At 55.8% G+C, this 14,862-nt stretch overlaps 1 protein-coding gene across 2 annotated transcripts; it reads left to right on the forward strand.

Annotated features, from left to right (window-relative positions):
• Positions 1 to 363: 363 nt before the first annotated feature.
• MEAK7 (MTOR associated protein, eak-7 homolog) lies at positions 364 to 14,237 on the forward strand. 2 transcript variants are annotated; one of them, XM_032853843.1, is made up of 8 exons: positions 364 to 537; positions 3,655 to 3,832; positions 6,444 to 6,674; positions 6,999 to 7,143; positions 9,419 to 9,847; positions 12,253 to 12,371; positions 13,273 to 13,452; positions 13,911 to 14,237. In XM_032853843.1, the coding sequence occupies exons 2-8, from the start codon at positions 3,680 to 3,682 to the stop codon at positions 14,022 to 14,024; spliced, it is 1,371 nt and encodes a 456-aa protein (XP_032709734.1). In that variant the 5' UTR covers positions 364 to 537; positions 3,655 to 3,679; the 3' UTR covers positions 14,025 to 14,237. The 2 variants fall into 2 exon arrangements, with proteins under 2 accessions (XP_032709734.1, XP_032709735.1); XM_032853844.1 differs by lacking the exons at positions 364 to 537; positions 3,655 to 3,832 and adding an exon at positions 4,641 to 4,673.
• Positions 14,238 to 14,862: the final 625 nt, after the last annotated feature.

Below are 14,862 nucleotides of genomic sequence, written 5' to 3' on the forward strand. Positions count from 1 at the left end.
GGTGGGGAAGCGCCTGGGCTCTCTCAGGCTCTGAGCCAGGCCGGCCTCCTGGAATTTGCACACGGAGGGGAACCAGGCAGTGGGAGAAAGGGCCGGTGGACCTGACAGGCCAGCCCGGGTCACCACGGCACCTGCATGCCCCAGGTGGCTCAGGTGCTAGGCAGGTGGTTGGGGGACACAGTCTCTTGGGACTTTGAGATTTGAGCAGGCGAGTCAGGCATGAGCCTGGACAGGTGAGTGGGGAGAGCGAGCAGAGGTGGTGAGGAGGAGCCTGTGCGCCTCTTCAGTTAAAGGCGACCGTCCGTTCTAGGAAGGTCAGGAACACCGGGTAGTCTTGGAACCCAAAGGCTGTGTAGGGTGGTGGTGTGCAGAGGTGGACAGCGGGGGCCCTCTGAGGCAGATAGGAGACTAGAGTCTGATGCTCTGAGTGGACCGCATGCCTCTGTTGGACTCCAGCTCTGATGTGAAGCTGTGCTGACGTCTCAATCCTTCCCATCCCAGGGGGTGGCAAGACCTTCATCCCTTCCAGCCGTTCAGGTACGTCCCGGGCCTTCTCAGGTCCCAAACCTTAAGGTTTTCCTGAAGTGAAAAAGTTGATGATTTTGGGCAGGAAGCCCCTATCGGAGAATGAGATAGACTCACCAGGGTGTATTTTTACACATTTATCATTTTCAGGACTTCAGATAGCAAGATGAGGGGCACAGGGAGGGTCGTGTGACAAGATTTTTGGCGACTTGATAAATGAATTCAGATTTTGAGAGTCTTGAATTTCCCTGGTCCTGGTGGGGAAGTGTCCCTCTGACTACTTCTGCCTAAGGTGGTCGTGATTCACGCGGAGCCGTGCTAGAACAAGGCCAAAGCAAGATCCCGCTCTACAGACCGAGATCAGATCACCCCGCAGGCTCCCTGGGTCGGGGAGGGGATGGCTGACGCCCGACCCCCTGCTGATAACAAGGGCACGAGGGGCTCTTCCCACCAGAGGAAGGCTTAGCTCCCCTCTCTTCCTCCTGCATCTGTGGGGAAAGCGACGAACATAACCAGTCCCTGAGTCACAGCCGGTCCAGGCTGAACGCCTCTCGTGTGCCCCAGCCCCACATCCAGCCCCCCACGCTCTTCCCCAGGTGCCCGCGCTGCCTTGCACAGTGGCTCGGGAGGCGGCCTGAGCACACGTGCCCCGCCGGCCTTCAGCGGGCGGGCGTCCACGTCCTCTTCGTGGGACTCCTCCGGGGCCTGGCTTTGGGACGCTCGGTGCTGACAGCACGGGCTCGCGGTTCCTAGAGCGTACCCCGTTCACCTCTGCCTCCGTGATGCCAGTACCTTCTCCCTTTGCTCTGCGCTCTTGGCTGCCCTCCTCCCAGATCAGTGGGCGTTTACAGATCCGGCGATGGTGGCGCATCTCCCCTTTGAGTCCTGCACAGTCAGGTGTTTTCTTCGCAGTTGGTTGGGCTGTGCCCCTGGAGGGGACCAGGAACCAGCTGGCGCGGTCCCCTCCTTTTAGAGAAGAGGAGAGCCTCCCGCAGACTGGCCCTTGAGCCCAGGGCTGGAGGTTTTCCTTCTTGGCTCTCACACTGCTGGGCAACTTGAGGAGTGGAAGCATTAGATCAGGTGGCCCGTGAGTGACAGCCCCGAGCTGGGCTGTGTGAGCCCTGCTCTCCAGCTGTCTTTGCAAGTGCTCTAAGGTCCCTGTCCCAGTCCCCGCCTGCATCTTTCTCCGCAGGACAGATGGGTGCCCTGCCAGGATGGCTGGAATCAAAAAAATGGAGAAGTAATAGAAGCATCAGGGAGGATATGGAGACATGGGGGCCCTCGCGCTTTGCCGCTGGGAATGGAAAATGGAACACCGTTTGGTGGTTCCTTGTGAATTAAACATTGGGTCACCACCATATGACCCAGCGACTGAAAGCCGGGACTTCGTAGCAGCACTACTGACAATACCCAATAGGTAGAGCTGGCCCAGCTGTCCAACAGCAGATGAACGGGTACACCCAGCGTGGTCTGGCATCTACCAGTGCTCAACCCTACGGGACCAAGTGTGGACGCTTGCCGCGGTACGGCTGAGCCCTGAACCCCGGATGCTGCCGGAGAGAGGCCAGACCCGCAAGACCGCAGATTGTGTCCTTCCGTGTATGCGGAATGTCGGGGACAGGGATGCCCGCAGACACGGCACATTGGCGGCCCTGTGGGCTAGGGGAGGGGTTGGGGAGGAATGGCTCGTGGGCACGAGGTGTCCTTTGGGGGGTGACAAAAATATCTGGAACCTGGTGGAGGTAGTGGTTTGCCCCACACTGTGCGCCGAGTGCCGGTGAATTGTTCATTTTAAAGGGGTTAGTTTCACATTAAGTGATTCTCTCCAGGAGGAGGAGGAAGAAAAATGAGGGCTACACCCTGTTTGCCCTCGGGGTACTCATCAACCAGATCTTGGGGGGCCTGGGCTGGCCTGCCTTTACCTGGTGGGAGGCTATTCCCTCCTGGGCTGGGGAAGAAGGTGCTTTTCTCTCCAGCAGTTTCATCGACGCTGGCTTCCAGGTGACGTCTAGGGTGGGAGGGACAAGCCGTAGCACTTGGCCTTTTAAGAGATTTTTTTCCTCTCTGGCTGTGCTTTTTTGTTTGACTCCCAGATCGGATGGCGCTCGACCCCTTTCTGTAATGGGGTCTGTGACAATGAACAAGACCCCCGGGCCTTTGGGTACGTGTCTCTGTGACTGTCCCTTGAAGGTCAGGGGCACCTTCTCAGCCCTTTGCTTGGACTGCCTAGCCCAGTGGTCACCACGACCTCTGTCAGAGGGTGTGCTGATGCCCATTGCACACAGGAGGATGTGGAAGCGTGGAAGCTTCGAGAGCCTGCCCCAGCCCTTGCAGCTGCTGGGCCCAGAGGCAGGGTCCCAGGGAAGAGCTTGTCCAGTACTATGCTTGCTTCGTGGGTGGTATTTTCAAGGGGATTTTATTCAAGTACATGTGATCACCCAGCTTTACAGACTTTTTTCAAGTTAGGTTTTATTTTTTCAAGATTTTATTTATTTGAGAGCGAGAGCATGAGCTGAGGGAGAGGCAGAAGCAGACGCCCTGCTGAGCAAGGCGCCTGATGCGGGACTTGATCCCATGACTTGATCCAAAACTGATGGAGACACCCAGGTGTCCCACACGTTGGTTTTGAAAATAAGAGGAGTTCGAGGAGCAAACAGACACTTCTACCTTTTAGGTGCATGCATGTAGGAACCATGTTTCCGAGTAAGTCCAGACTGCTTGGCAGGCACGAGTGGGCTGGAGGACACCATGGGGGTCGGGGCCGGTTTTCCTGCCTGATTCACATCCACTCCATGACTTAGTTCTGATGAGTTTTATTTTATTTTTATCTTTTAAAAGTTTGTATTTATTTATTTGTCGGTGCACACAAGCAGGGGAGGGGCAGACGGAGAAGGAGAAACCGGCTCCCCGCCGAGCAGAGAGCCCGAGTCAGGACTCGATCCCAGGACCCTGGGATCATGACTGAGGCGAAGGCAGACACTTAACTGACTGAGCACCCCCAGGCGTCCCTAGATGAGTTTCAGCCGCTTTTTTGCACCTAACTCTATATTAATTGACCATGTATATACCTACTAACATGTATTCTCTATGAGCTCTCCAACTCGACCTCTAACTTGCTGTCTCCTGCAGAGAATTGTGCCAGACACGAGGAGGGATGGGGAACAGCAGAAGCCAGTCGGGGCCGAATGTTTGCTCCCAGTTTCTTCCTGAGGAGCAGGCGGAGATCGACAGACTGTTTGACGCTCTGTCGTCGGAGACACACGGCTCAGACACCTCGTCCCAGTCCTTCTCCCTGAAGGCGCTAAAGGCAAGAGCTGCGGGGGCAGTGAGGGTGGGGTCTCGGCAGGTGCCCCCCACTGTGGTCCCTGCCCACTGCGGCTCTCCCCTGTGGTCTGACACGTGTTTGGCAACAAACGTGTTTGGCGTTCTCTGTGGAAGGCACGTGGTCTGCCTTTTCCGCCTTGCAGGCTGCGGGATCTGTCGTCGTCGCTCTGCTCTGCCTCAGTAGTGTGGTGTTTGGGGCGACACTTTTTTTTTTTTTTAAGATTTTATTTATTTATTAGAAAGAAAGAGCGTGTGGCAGGGGAAGGAGCAGAGGGAGAAGCAGACTGCCTGCTGAGCGTGCTGCTGACGCCAGGCTCGATCCCAGGACCCTGAGATCATAAGCAAAGGCAGACAGTTACCTGACTGAGCCACCCGGGCGCCCTTTGGGGGGCACTTCTAACTTGAGGTCAACCACGGGGCCAGCGCTGCATTCTGGCTCTTAAAGTTTTGTCCCCTGATTTCCCTCCGAGACCGGGTAACCGGCTGCTTTCTCGGGTCTCGTGGGTCTGGTAACCACACTTTCTTTCTTTCTTTTTTTTTTTTTTTTGGTAACCACACTTTCAAGTGTGCTTTGCTTTCAGATGTGTTTGTGAATGTTTGATGTCCTAGGATTTTTTTTTTTTTAAAGATTTTATTTATTTATTTGACGGAGAGATCACAAGCAGGCAGAGAGGCAGGTAGAGAGAGAGATGGGGAAGCAGGCTCCCTGCCAAGCAGAGAGCCCAATGCGGGGCTCGATCCCAGGACCCTGAGATCATGACTGAGCTGAAGGCAGAGGCTTAACCCACTGAGCCACCCAGGCGCCCTGTCCTAGGATTTTCATGGTACTTCTAACAAAATAATCTTCCACATTGAAGGTTTACCTGCCAAGGGGTTAAAACTGCCTGTTTCCCTATCTTTTCACCCTGTCTGTGGGGCTTTTTTTTTTTTTTTTTTTAAGATTTTGTTTATTTGAGACAGAGAGCACAAACAGGGGGACAAGTCAGAGGGAGAGAGAGAAGCAGACTTTCTCCTGAGCACAGAGCCCAATGTGGACCTCAATCCCAGGACCTGAGCCGAAGGCAGACGCTTGACCGACTGAGCCACCCAGGCGTCCTTCCATGGGGTTTTGTTAACATCATGTTTGAATGCCCAGACTGAGCAAGACAGTGGCCAAGAGAGCCTGCCAGCCCACCTTCCTGGGCGATGAGGAGGGCTGCATCAGGGGAGGGCAGTCTAGTAGCCACCTCTTCCGGAAGGTGCAGGGTGGGAGCTGGTGGGGGCCTTGGAGATCCCACAAGATGCTCCCGTTCCAGACGAGGAAACCACCTGGGGAGGTTATCCGGGTCACAGTTCTGTGGGGGGCGGTGTGGCGCTTGGGGGTGTACATGGACCTCCGCTAGACCCAGGCACCCTGGTCTGCTGGGTCACCCACAAAGCTGAAGCAGGCAGAACCCCAGGCCAGTTAACGGGGTGAGTGCAGGTTTGGGTAGCAGCGTTCCCGTGTGTGTATCGTAGCACACGGGGAAAAGGTGATCAGAAGGCCCTGGTGACCGGGGAACGTTTCTTCCGGGGAAGCAGCAGAACTTGCTTTTTCAAGAGAACCTGGAGACCATGGACAGAAGTAGGACTCCTCTTGAGATGTGAGCTCTGGAACCTGCCTTACGAGCTTGTGGATATCCGTGTTGTCCCAGACTGCCGACACAGGGAGCCATTGGAGAGAACCCAGTGTTCAGACCCTGCTCAAAGGAAGCTCGGGGTTCCGTTTGGGAATTGCGTTCTCTCCGTCTTTCCGTAATCCCTGGAGCAAATCGCATTGCATGTTGGAGTGGAACAGGAAAACAGTGTTTACAGAATGTTACTGGCAAGATGTTATTTAAGATTTAGTTTTAAAATTGGGGCACCTGGGTGGCTCAGTCAGTTGAGCGTCTGACTCTTGCTTTCTGCTCAGGACATGATCTCAGGGTGGTGAGATTGAGCCCCGCGTCGGGTTCCATGATCAGCACAGAGTTTGCTTGAGATTATCCCTCTGCCTCTCCCCCATGCTCACTTCTCGCTTGCACTCTCTTGGTAAAATAAGTTAAAAAAAAAAAAAAAAGAATTAGATTTAAAATTTAAATAAAACTTAAGTAAAAATACATATTAAACACAAAGACTTTGGGGTAAGAGGAGCTGGCTTCCCTATCTAGAGGAGAGCAGATCAGTTACGCACACAAGTACATTCCGTGGGTTAATAAATTCAGACGGGCACGTGGCCGCTGTAGTCTAGAATGAAGGTGTAAGCAGAGTGAAGAGCAGGCGGTGGTCAGGGGCAGGAACGATGTGACCAGTCTTGGGGGGACTGGAAAGTTTGGAGGACAGGATGGGAATAGACTCTGGAAGAGTCTGATGGCCAAGGTGAACCACGAGCCAGGACACATCAGGCATGTGCATTTTGGGGTGATGTGATTCTGTTGGGTGGGGGAGAGAGGATACATGTGGGGTTTAGGAAGGTTGAGTGCTGGTGGAAGCATCTGGAAGCGGCAGTGGTCACTCTTGGTGCCTAGTCCTTTTCCTGTGATCCTACCACGCGTAGTTTGACCCCGTCCAGCCTTTTCTCCCACTTGTTCCAACAGAAGCATGTTGGGGAAGCTCTTCCCCCGGAGATGGTCACCAGACTCCATGATGGCATGCGGACGGTCGACCTGACGGGGAAGGCCAAGGGGCCCAGCGACAACGTCTCCCAGGAGCAGTTCATAGTGTCCATGTCCCGCCTATTGAAGGGAAACTCCGAGGAGAAGAGTCTTGTAATCCTGAAAATGATTTCTGCCACAGAAGGTCCTGTGAAAGCAAGAGAAGTCCAGAAGGTAGGTCATGAGGCCATTAGCAGCCATGCCAAGCAGCCTTGGCTGTCCTCAGGTGGGGACTTGGGACGGTGGTACAGCTGGTGGAGGCACATGGAGATGTCCCTCTCGGGGACTCTAGACCACATCACTGGTGAGGTCAGGACTTCCAGACAGAGGCCTTGGCGAAATAGAACTGGAACACCTACCCGGTAACATAATCTCTTCCCACATTGTGGCCCGTTGTAGTCGGCATTGAAGAGATAAAGCGCCCTTCCCTGTGTTGCTAGGATGTAGGCTGTGGGTCACGGCGGAAATGTGACGAATGGTAAAACCGTGGTCTTGCAGTTTACAGAGGATCTGGTTGGCTCTGTGGTGCATGTGCTCAGCTACAGACAGGAGCTGAGAGGCTGGACCCAGAAGAGAGGCCCAGGTCCCCCCGCCAGGGTGCAGGCGTTGGCTGCCCAGCTCTTCTCCGAGATGGACATTCAAGGCAAGTGCCATGCACACCCACCCACGGAGACCTTCACACGGAGACGGCCTCGGTCACTGTGGCCTTGCAGGGAAGTTTTGAAATGCATAAATGTGAGTTGTCCAAGTTTTTTCCAGATTATCTTACTGGTTGGCCATGAAACATGCCTTGTGATAAATTTAAAAGGACTGAAATCATACAAAGTGTGATTCTCCGACCGCAGTGGAAAGGAATTACAAATCAGTAATAAGAGGCATTTGGGAAAGTCCCAAACATGCAGAAATTAATGTAATGGTTCCTAGTATTCTTCATAATGGTTATTCTGCAGGATCAGTAGTGATGTCCCACTTTGATTTCTGATATTAGTCAGAAGGCTTAGGCTTAGGTTTTTTATTTTATTTTTTTTTAAAGCTTTTTTCTTTCTTTCTTTTTTTATTTTTTAACTATTTATTTATCAGAGAGAAAGAAAGCATAAGCAGGGGGAGCAGCAGGCAGAGCGAGAAGCAGGCTCCTTGCTGAGCAGGAAGCCTGATGTGGGGCCCGATCCCAGGACCCTGGGATCATGACTCAAGCTGAAGACAGACACTCAACCTACTGAGCCACCAGGCATCCCAGTTTTTTATTTTGTTGATCAGTCTAGTTGAAGGTCTGTCCATTTTTGGTGGATGTTTTCACAGAGCCAGCTTTTTTTTTTTTTTTTAAAGATTTTATTTATTTATTTGACAGAGATCACAGGTAGGCAGAGAGGCAGGCAGAGAGGGAGAGGGGGAAGCAGGCTCCCCGCTGAGCAGAGAGCCCAATGCAGGATTCGATCCCAGGACCCTGAGTCCATGACCTGAGCAGAAGGCAGAGGCTTAATCCATGAGCCATCCAGGCACCCCTCCAGTTTTTGATATAGTTGGTTTTTGCTGTTTCTTACTATAGTCTTCTCTACCCTAGTCTTGTCTTTCTCTCTGGTTGCTTCACATTTAGTCTGGTCTCCTTTCTCTAGTTTTCTGAGGTTGAGGGTTAGGTTATTGACTGGAGATCTCTCTTTTTCAATATAGGCATTTACGGCTATACATTTCCCTCTAAGTACTGCTTTAGCTGCGTCCCTGAAGTTTTGGTGTGTTGTGTGTATGTGTTCAACCCTCTCAGCCTTTTCTAACTTGTGATTCCTCCTTTGGTCTGTTGGTGACTTAGATGTGTGTTATTTGACTTCTGTGTGTTTGTGAATTTCCCAAATCGGCTTCTTTTGTTGATTTATAATTTCTTTCCATTGTGGTTGAAGAACATGCCTTGTATGATTTTGGTCCTTTAAAATTTACTGAGGCATGCTTCATGCACTCCTGTACGATCTGTTCTGGAGAATGTTCCATGTGCAGTTGAGGATAACGTGTATCTACTGTCATTGAGTGAGAAACCGTATACGTTGGAATTTCCTTGGGATTTAAAAATAGCTGTGGTGCATCTCTGCAAAGTAGATTTATTTTTATAAAAGCATTATTTTATTATAAAGCTGGACTTTAAAAGGCGGTTTGAAAATGGTCCTGTTTCAAAATCAAGTGATGAATTTGGAACTTTGACAGGAGAATAACATAATATATGTAAAATATCAGGGGTCAGCCTTCCGGTATCCCCACCGTATCCCCTCCATTCTTGGAGCGTAAGCCATAGAAAACACCACTGTGGGGTCAAGCATAATTCCTAGTTAATGACACCCATCCTTCCCAGATAAATTGGCAGTGGGGGGTGTCTTGTAAGTTACCAGCCCCCGCCCTGACTTGCCTGGAGAGGGTCACAGTTCTAGGGCCTTTCAAAACAGCTGTGTTGGGTGGAAGCCTGTCGAAGAATGGTTTTTGGCCTGGCTCTCTCGGGTACACCTGCTGGGGGCTTCAGGACCAGGTGTAGGGGTGAGGCCTGGCTCTCTCCTGGGCCTCTCATGTGCAGCTCGCAATGGGAAGAAAAGATGGGCTGAGATCAGTGCAGGCACCAAGGCAAGCCATGTGTGAAAGGTTAAATATTCTAGTAGCCACATGGAAAGAGTAAAAAGGAACAAGGGGAGTTAGTTCTAAGACGTCCAAAGGATGCTTGAGCATCGGTGAGCCATATAAAAAGTGACAGATCTTGAGTTGTTTTTTCACACGGGATCTTCGGAACCTGGTGTGCGTTTTATACTTAGTGCGACTCTGTTCGGACCAGCCACGCGTCAGGCACTCAGAAGCCACGCGTGGCTCCCACGTTGGGCTGCCTGGGGGTGGGGAGTGGATGTCTGGGGACGCGGTGGCCACACGGCTTGGGTCTGTCCCTCCCCAAGGTGGCGAGAAGCTTCCAGGGCCTCAGCAGCTGGACCGTGAGTGTGACCGAGCCATGATCGAGGCCTGGGTGTTCAGGGCCCCCCTCGTGGCCACGTTTCTGAGCGTGGTCGTCCACCGAGGCTTCCTCCTCCTGCACTCCCCCCTCGACCTGGCCGCCCTCGTCCCCGAGCGTCACGTTGACCAGGAGAGGGTGTTCGAGAGCGTCCTGGACGTCCCGTCGGTCATCTACATCAACTCCCACCTGCGCCCCGAGCAGCGGCAAAGTTGGCGGCTGCTCTTCTCGTCCGAGCTGCACGGACACAGCTTCGCCCAGCTGTGCGGCCGCGTCACCCACCGGGGCCCCTGCGTGCTGCTGCTGGAGGACCACGCCGGCCAGGTGTTCGGCGGCTTCGCCTCCTGCTCCTGGGAGGTCAAGCCTCAGTTTCAAGGTGAGACGGGGTCCCCCACGGCGCCCGCGGCGGCGCGATGCTCCTTGAGCGTTCGGTCTCGCGGCTGCTGCCTGGGGACGCCTGCGCCGCCCGAGGGCGTGAGTGTCCGGAGCCTTTCTTCGGCACCTCCGCGGGCGTCTCTGGACACGGTGGGGAGGACAGGAGCAGGAGATGCCGCTTTACGTGGTCTGGGGATTGTGGCAGCAGAGAAAGGGACACAGGACAGGTATCCCCACCCTGGGTCTCAGGTGAGGAGGCGACACCATTATTAAACCACATGGGTCAAGGCCCCGGGGAGGCAGGGCTGGGGTCACTTCTGCTCGTCCTGTCTGGTGGATGGCTCTCGTCCTGGGCCCTCCCCTATCCCCGGACGGCCCGTTCCCCGCCGGTGCCACGGGGTCTGCCTTTCTCCTCCGCCCTGGTTTTCCGGTCTTGGGATTTTTGTTGGCAATTTGAGCTCTACTTCCGTGGCTTTCAGTGCACTGGGGGAAAGTCTGGAGTAAATTCTTCCCCTTCCTTAAAAAAATGTGCCCCGATAACATTTTTCAAGGATCATTTATCTCCTGGGTCATGGGCTGTTCTCACACTTAAAGGTGCCTTCGCAGGTCTGACATTGCTGCGTGTGCCTCGACTTGTGGCCCTGGCGCCCATGTCCCCGGTGGGTCTCCCCAGTGGCGCGTTGGGGGACTTGCCCAGGGGCTCTGAGACCCGATGCAGTCCCACCCTCACACCCAGGAGCCGGGTGGTTAATACCCTCCCTGTCCAGGTCCTTAGATGTGAGAGACTGATGCCACTCGCTCCTCGGGGATGGGGACTCAGTGTGAATGGGAGGGTCCTGTGTCCACCCCCACCTTCTCTTAGGCCGTTCCTGCCAGTGTTGCTCCTCTCGCCTCCTGACCGGCCCCTGGTTTCCATCTTGCCTCCAGTGCACTTGCCACGTCCCAGCACATCTGACGTGGTGTCTTCTCTTGGGACCCTTGAGTGCTGCCTGTAGGGGACACATGTTGTATCTCCAGCCTCATGACTGGCATGTGTCCCCCCGTGCTCCGTCTCCCCAGACTTTCTGGAGGCTGGGCTCCGTCTCATTCTCAGACTGAGCACATGCTGCCCTTTCTCTCTGCCTGACCTGTTTGCATGACCAGCTCCTTGTTGGGACTCAGCCCGAGGTCCCCTCCTCCAGGAAGCCTTCCCAGAATGGGAGGGTCATGGGTGCCCTGTGTGTCCTCTGTCGTACTGTGCACTCTGCACACCTTCCCTCATGAGGCAAGGCTCTGCAGGCCGGGAGGCCGTGTCCCGGTGCAGAGTTGACAACGTGAGGGAGGTCGTCGTCGTGGCTGGGTGGGAGTTGGGAGTCGTGAGCGGAATCCCTGAGATCCTGTTGTTTCCAGGATTTAGTTTTCTCTGAGGTTGTGGACTATTCCAGATCTTTAATCCACTGGTTGCTACCGGCTTTTCCCCACCGTGTCAGGGATCCCAAGACCACCCACATGTCCGGGACTCCCCGGAAGGACCTGTGGGCCTCAGGGTATGGTCACCCTCGTGGCTGTGATTAATTAATTAGAGCGAGAGGACGTGGAATGAGGTGGGCAGAGGGACAGGCGCCCCTCTCCTGGGGGTCCCACGGGATTCCCCAACAGTATCGTCCACCAGCAAGGGCCGTTAGGGACTCGGCACCCAGCGTTTTCCTGGGGGGCCAGTCACGAGAGTCCCCAAACCCCAGAGTCCCGGGAGGAAAGCAGGTGTTCTGTGCCAAGCACACTGTTTGCACGGGGCGCCCCTTTAACATTTCTGGGAGTGGGGGACCCTCCCCAAATCCACGCTCCTAGACACCAGCCCAGGGACCTTTCTGGGGGCCACTGTCTCAGCCCTGCCTCGTCCACACACTCCTGCACCTCGCCTTCCTCGTCACGGGGTCTGGGGGGTGAACGGGGCACCCTCCCTCAGCCCCGTTCAAGGCTTTGGGGGAACGACGGGCTGCTGTCTGCGTGGTGGGAGGCTCTCGTCCGCGTCTCCCAGCTCCTCTGGGATCAACTCCGTGTTCTCCAGCAGCAGGAGCTCCCCGAGGGACAGCGGGAAAACGCAGCTGGCAGGTGTTCCAACTTGAGTCCGCGCTGTCCTGGGACCCGAGGGCGGATGTCCAGCAGAGGGCGGCCTCGCATCACAGATGCGGGCCCCGTCAGCGCCTTCCCACCCTGTCTGTCCTGGGAGCTGTCCCGACCTGGAGGTGGTGCGGCAGCCCGGCCGTCCCTTCTTGCTGGTCACCGTTTCTGCGGTTGGAAGACCCGCGGCTTTGGGCGCGGCAGCAAGGGGCTTGCTTTCCCCGGGCCCCGGTTCCCCAGAATTGTGAGAAACAGTGCTGTGTGGGATCGTCGATGCGAGCTTGTCCCCACTCTGGTCCCTTCCAGGGGACGACACGTGCTTCCTGTTCTCCATCTCGCCCCGCATGGCCGTGTACACGTCCACGGGTTACAACGACCACTACATGTACCTGAATCACGGGCAGCAGACCATCCCGAACGGACTGGTAAGGACTCGGGGAGCCGGGGCTGTCCCACCTCCATGATGTCCTTCCTTTGGGGGGCCAGTCCCGACATGCCCAGGCTGGCGCTTTCCCCGCGAGCCAGGGGAGCCACGTGCCTGTGCTTACGGGCGTGGCCCATAGACACTCCATTCTGCCTGGGCCTCCGTGCCGCGGCGAGTGACAGCTAGGACAGTTCTCGCCTGTGAGGTCGGGCCCTGCTGGGCATGTCCATGACTTGTGTGCAAAGGCTGGATTCGGCCAGTTTTCCTGGGGTCACCTGGTTGGGCCATGGCCTTTGTGGCTGGAGGTGAGCTGGAGAGGGGCACGCCCAGATCTGCGCTCCCGGGAGCCATCAGGAGCTGTCCCGGGGTGACTCATAAAGCTGGGGCTCCCGTCGGGGTGAGCGTACCTCCCGTCCGTTCCTTCTGCAGCCCAGAGACTCAGCCCTGGGAGGAAGAGGATGAGGGTGCGGGCCAAGGGCGGAGCTGGGATGGGTGTCCCCACACTCTGTACCCCACAGCAGTTCCCTAGTGCCTGCTTGGTTTGGCTGGGAAATGGGCCTCCTGCCAGCACCACAGCCGATTCCTTTCTTGTGCTGCGTAACCCAAAGCACCTTTTGGGAAAGCCCAGCTCTGTGCTTGCAGAGTGGAGGCTGGAGAAGGCTGGTCCAGCCTGTCTGGGTGGAAAGGGCCCCCGTGCTCTGCTCTTTCCTGGGCTCACCATGAGGCTCCTGGGGGGGCCCCTGAGGACCCCAAACACCTCCCAGAAAGGACAGTTGGGTGGCCTCTGGAACAGCACCCAGTAGGTCCTCAGGAATCGCCAGTAGTCATCCCGAGGGAAAAGCAGCCCCGGAAGTCTGGCGGCTTCCACTGAGGCAGCTTTGCTCCTCTCCGCCCCCCAACAGGGCATGGGAGGACAACACAACTACTTCGGGCTGTGGGTCGATGTAGATTTCGGGAAAGGACACAGCAAGGCCAAGCCCAAGTGCACCACCTACAACAGCCCTCAGCTGTCGGCACAGGAGAACTTCGGCTTTGAGAAGATGGAGGTGTGGGCCGTGGGGGACACCTCAGGGTCGCAGCAGGTGAGCGGGAGCCACTGTCCAGCTCTCTCCAAGCTGCCCCTTTTGCTGCTCCTTCTGGAGGTCGTTTATCCTCCGTCCCAGCGGCTGCTGCTGGACAGAGAGATGCTCGTGGGCACGCAGCAGGGCTGGGAGTCCCGTCGCGGTCCCTGGGGTTTCGTAGAGTGAACCCTCCTGGAGGCGGGGCCCTGCCCAAGGCTGGAAGCTGGGGGGCGTGTGGCGCGTCTACAAGGTGAGGGAGGTCCGGGCTTCCTTCTCGTCCTGTGGTTCTGCAGTGAGCTGTCCTCGGGCCCTCTGCGCCCCGTGAGCTCCCAGCGATGGCATCCTGGGGTCGGAGTGCCGGAGCCCACTCGGTGTTTTCAGGATGCTGATGGTGCTGTCGTGAGCTTACAGTCAGCAGGACGTCCGGGCTCGATGCTGGCTCTCAGGGAAATGCTCACATCCCTTCCTTTCCTCCCAAGGCCAAGAGCAACAAGAGCATCCTGGATGTGGACCCTGAGGCCCAGGCCTTGCTGGAAATCAGTGGGCGGAGCCGCCACAGCGAAGGGCTCCGGGACATCCCGGAGGCTGAATGAGGAGGTTTCCCCGAGCTCGGGCCTTCCTGGGTGCTGGCCCCTGGACAGAGGGCAGCCTGCGGGGCCCTCCCCATCGCACGTGTTCAACACAGGGCCGCGCTGGCCACGTCCAGCTGGTCTGGGACGCGCTGAATCGGAACTCAGTAAAATTCCTTTGGTGCCGCATGTGGATTGGTGGGTACGCTTCGCAGGATCCCTGGGTGTCGTTGGCAGCTTAAGCTTTATAGTCTGTTTCTCGTCCCTGAAATCTGGAGACACGGACGCTTGAGACCTCCGCCCGAGTTCGCGTCTACTGGGCACACGCATTCCGGCCGTGCAGGGCAGGGCTCCGCCTGCCGGGGTCACCTGGCCTCTCGCTCAAGCCACTGCAGTTGAAAACATGCCTCGATGTTCCCTTCTAGCTGGTAGAGGGCGGGGACATTGGGATGTGAGTCTCAGTGTGTCTTTTGGGAGCAGCTTCCTATGACCTAAAATTTGTGTATTTATCAAAAAGCATAAACAGCGAGAGAGCAGGTGTCCCCACAGGTGTTTGTAATAAGGTCCCCTTTCCCCCCACCTTTCTCAGCTGCTTTTAAATGAGTCTGTGCCACAGTCTACATGGGTTCCAGGCAGTTCCATTGCTAACTTAAATGGGGGGAATTCGGAAGCTCTGAGAGGTCGTCTGGCATGAATTAGTGGTGAGTAACGACCCTACTGGCCTGGGTTCCTGACCACTGCCTCAGTGTCACTGTCCAGCCCAGTGGCCCCCAAAGGGGTGACGGGTCATCTGACAGCAGGGACTCACTTGAAACGGACTTGAGTGATCCCGGCAAGCTGACCGAGACCCTGGGTGAGGGTC

The sequence above is a fragment of the Lontra canadensis genome, unplaced genomic scaffold, assembly GCF_010015895.1.
Source record: "Lontra canadensis isolate GAN:19392208 unplaced genomic scaffold, GSC_riverotter_1.0 scaffold8, whole genome shotgun sequence".
NCBI lineage: Eukaryota > Metazoa > Chordata > Mammalia > Carnivora > Mustelidae > Lontra > Lontra canadensis.

What these genes read in the sequence shown, in the direction of transcription:
- MEAK7 (XM_032853843.1), top strand. Translation starts at nt 3,680, where the DNA reads ATGGGGAACAGCAGAAGCCAGTCGGGGCCGAATGTTTGCTCCCAGTTT. An exon ending in TCTCCCTGAAGGCGCTAAAG is followed by an intron (nt 3,833 to 6,443) that starts GCAAGAGCTGCG and finishes TTGTTCCAACAG; the next exon opens with AAGCATGTTGGGGAAGCTCT. An exon ending in CTCCGAGATGGACATTCAAG is followed by an intron (nt 7,144 to 9,418) that starts GCAAGTGCCATG and finishes TCCCTCCCCAAG; the next exon opens with GTGGCGAGAAGCTTCCAGGG.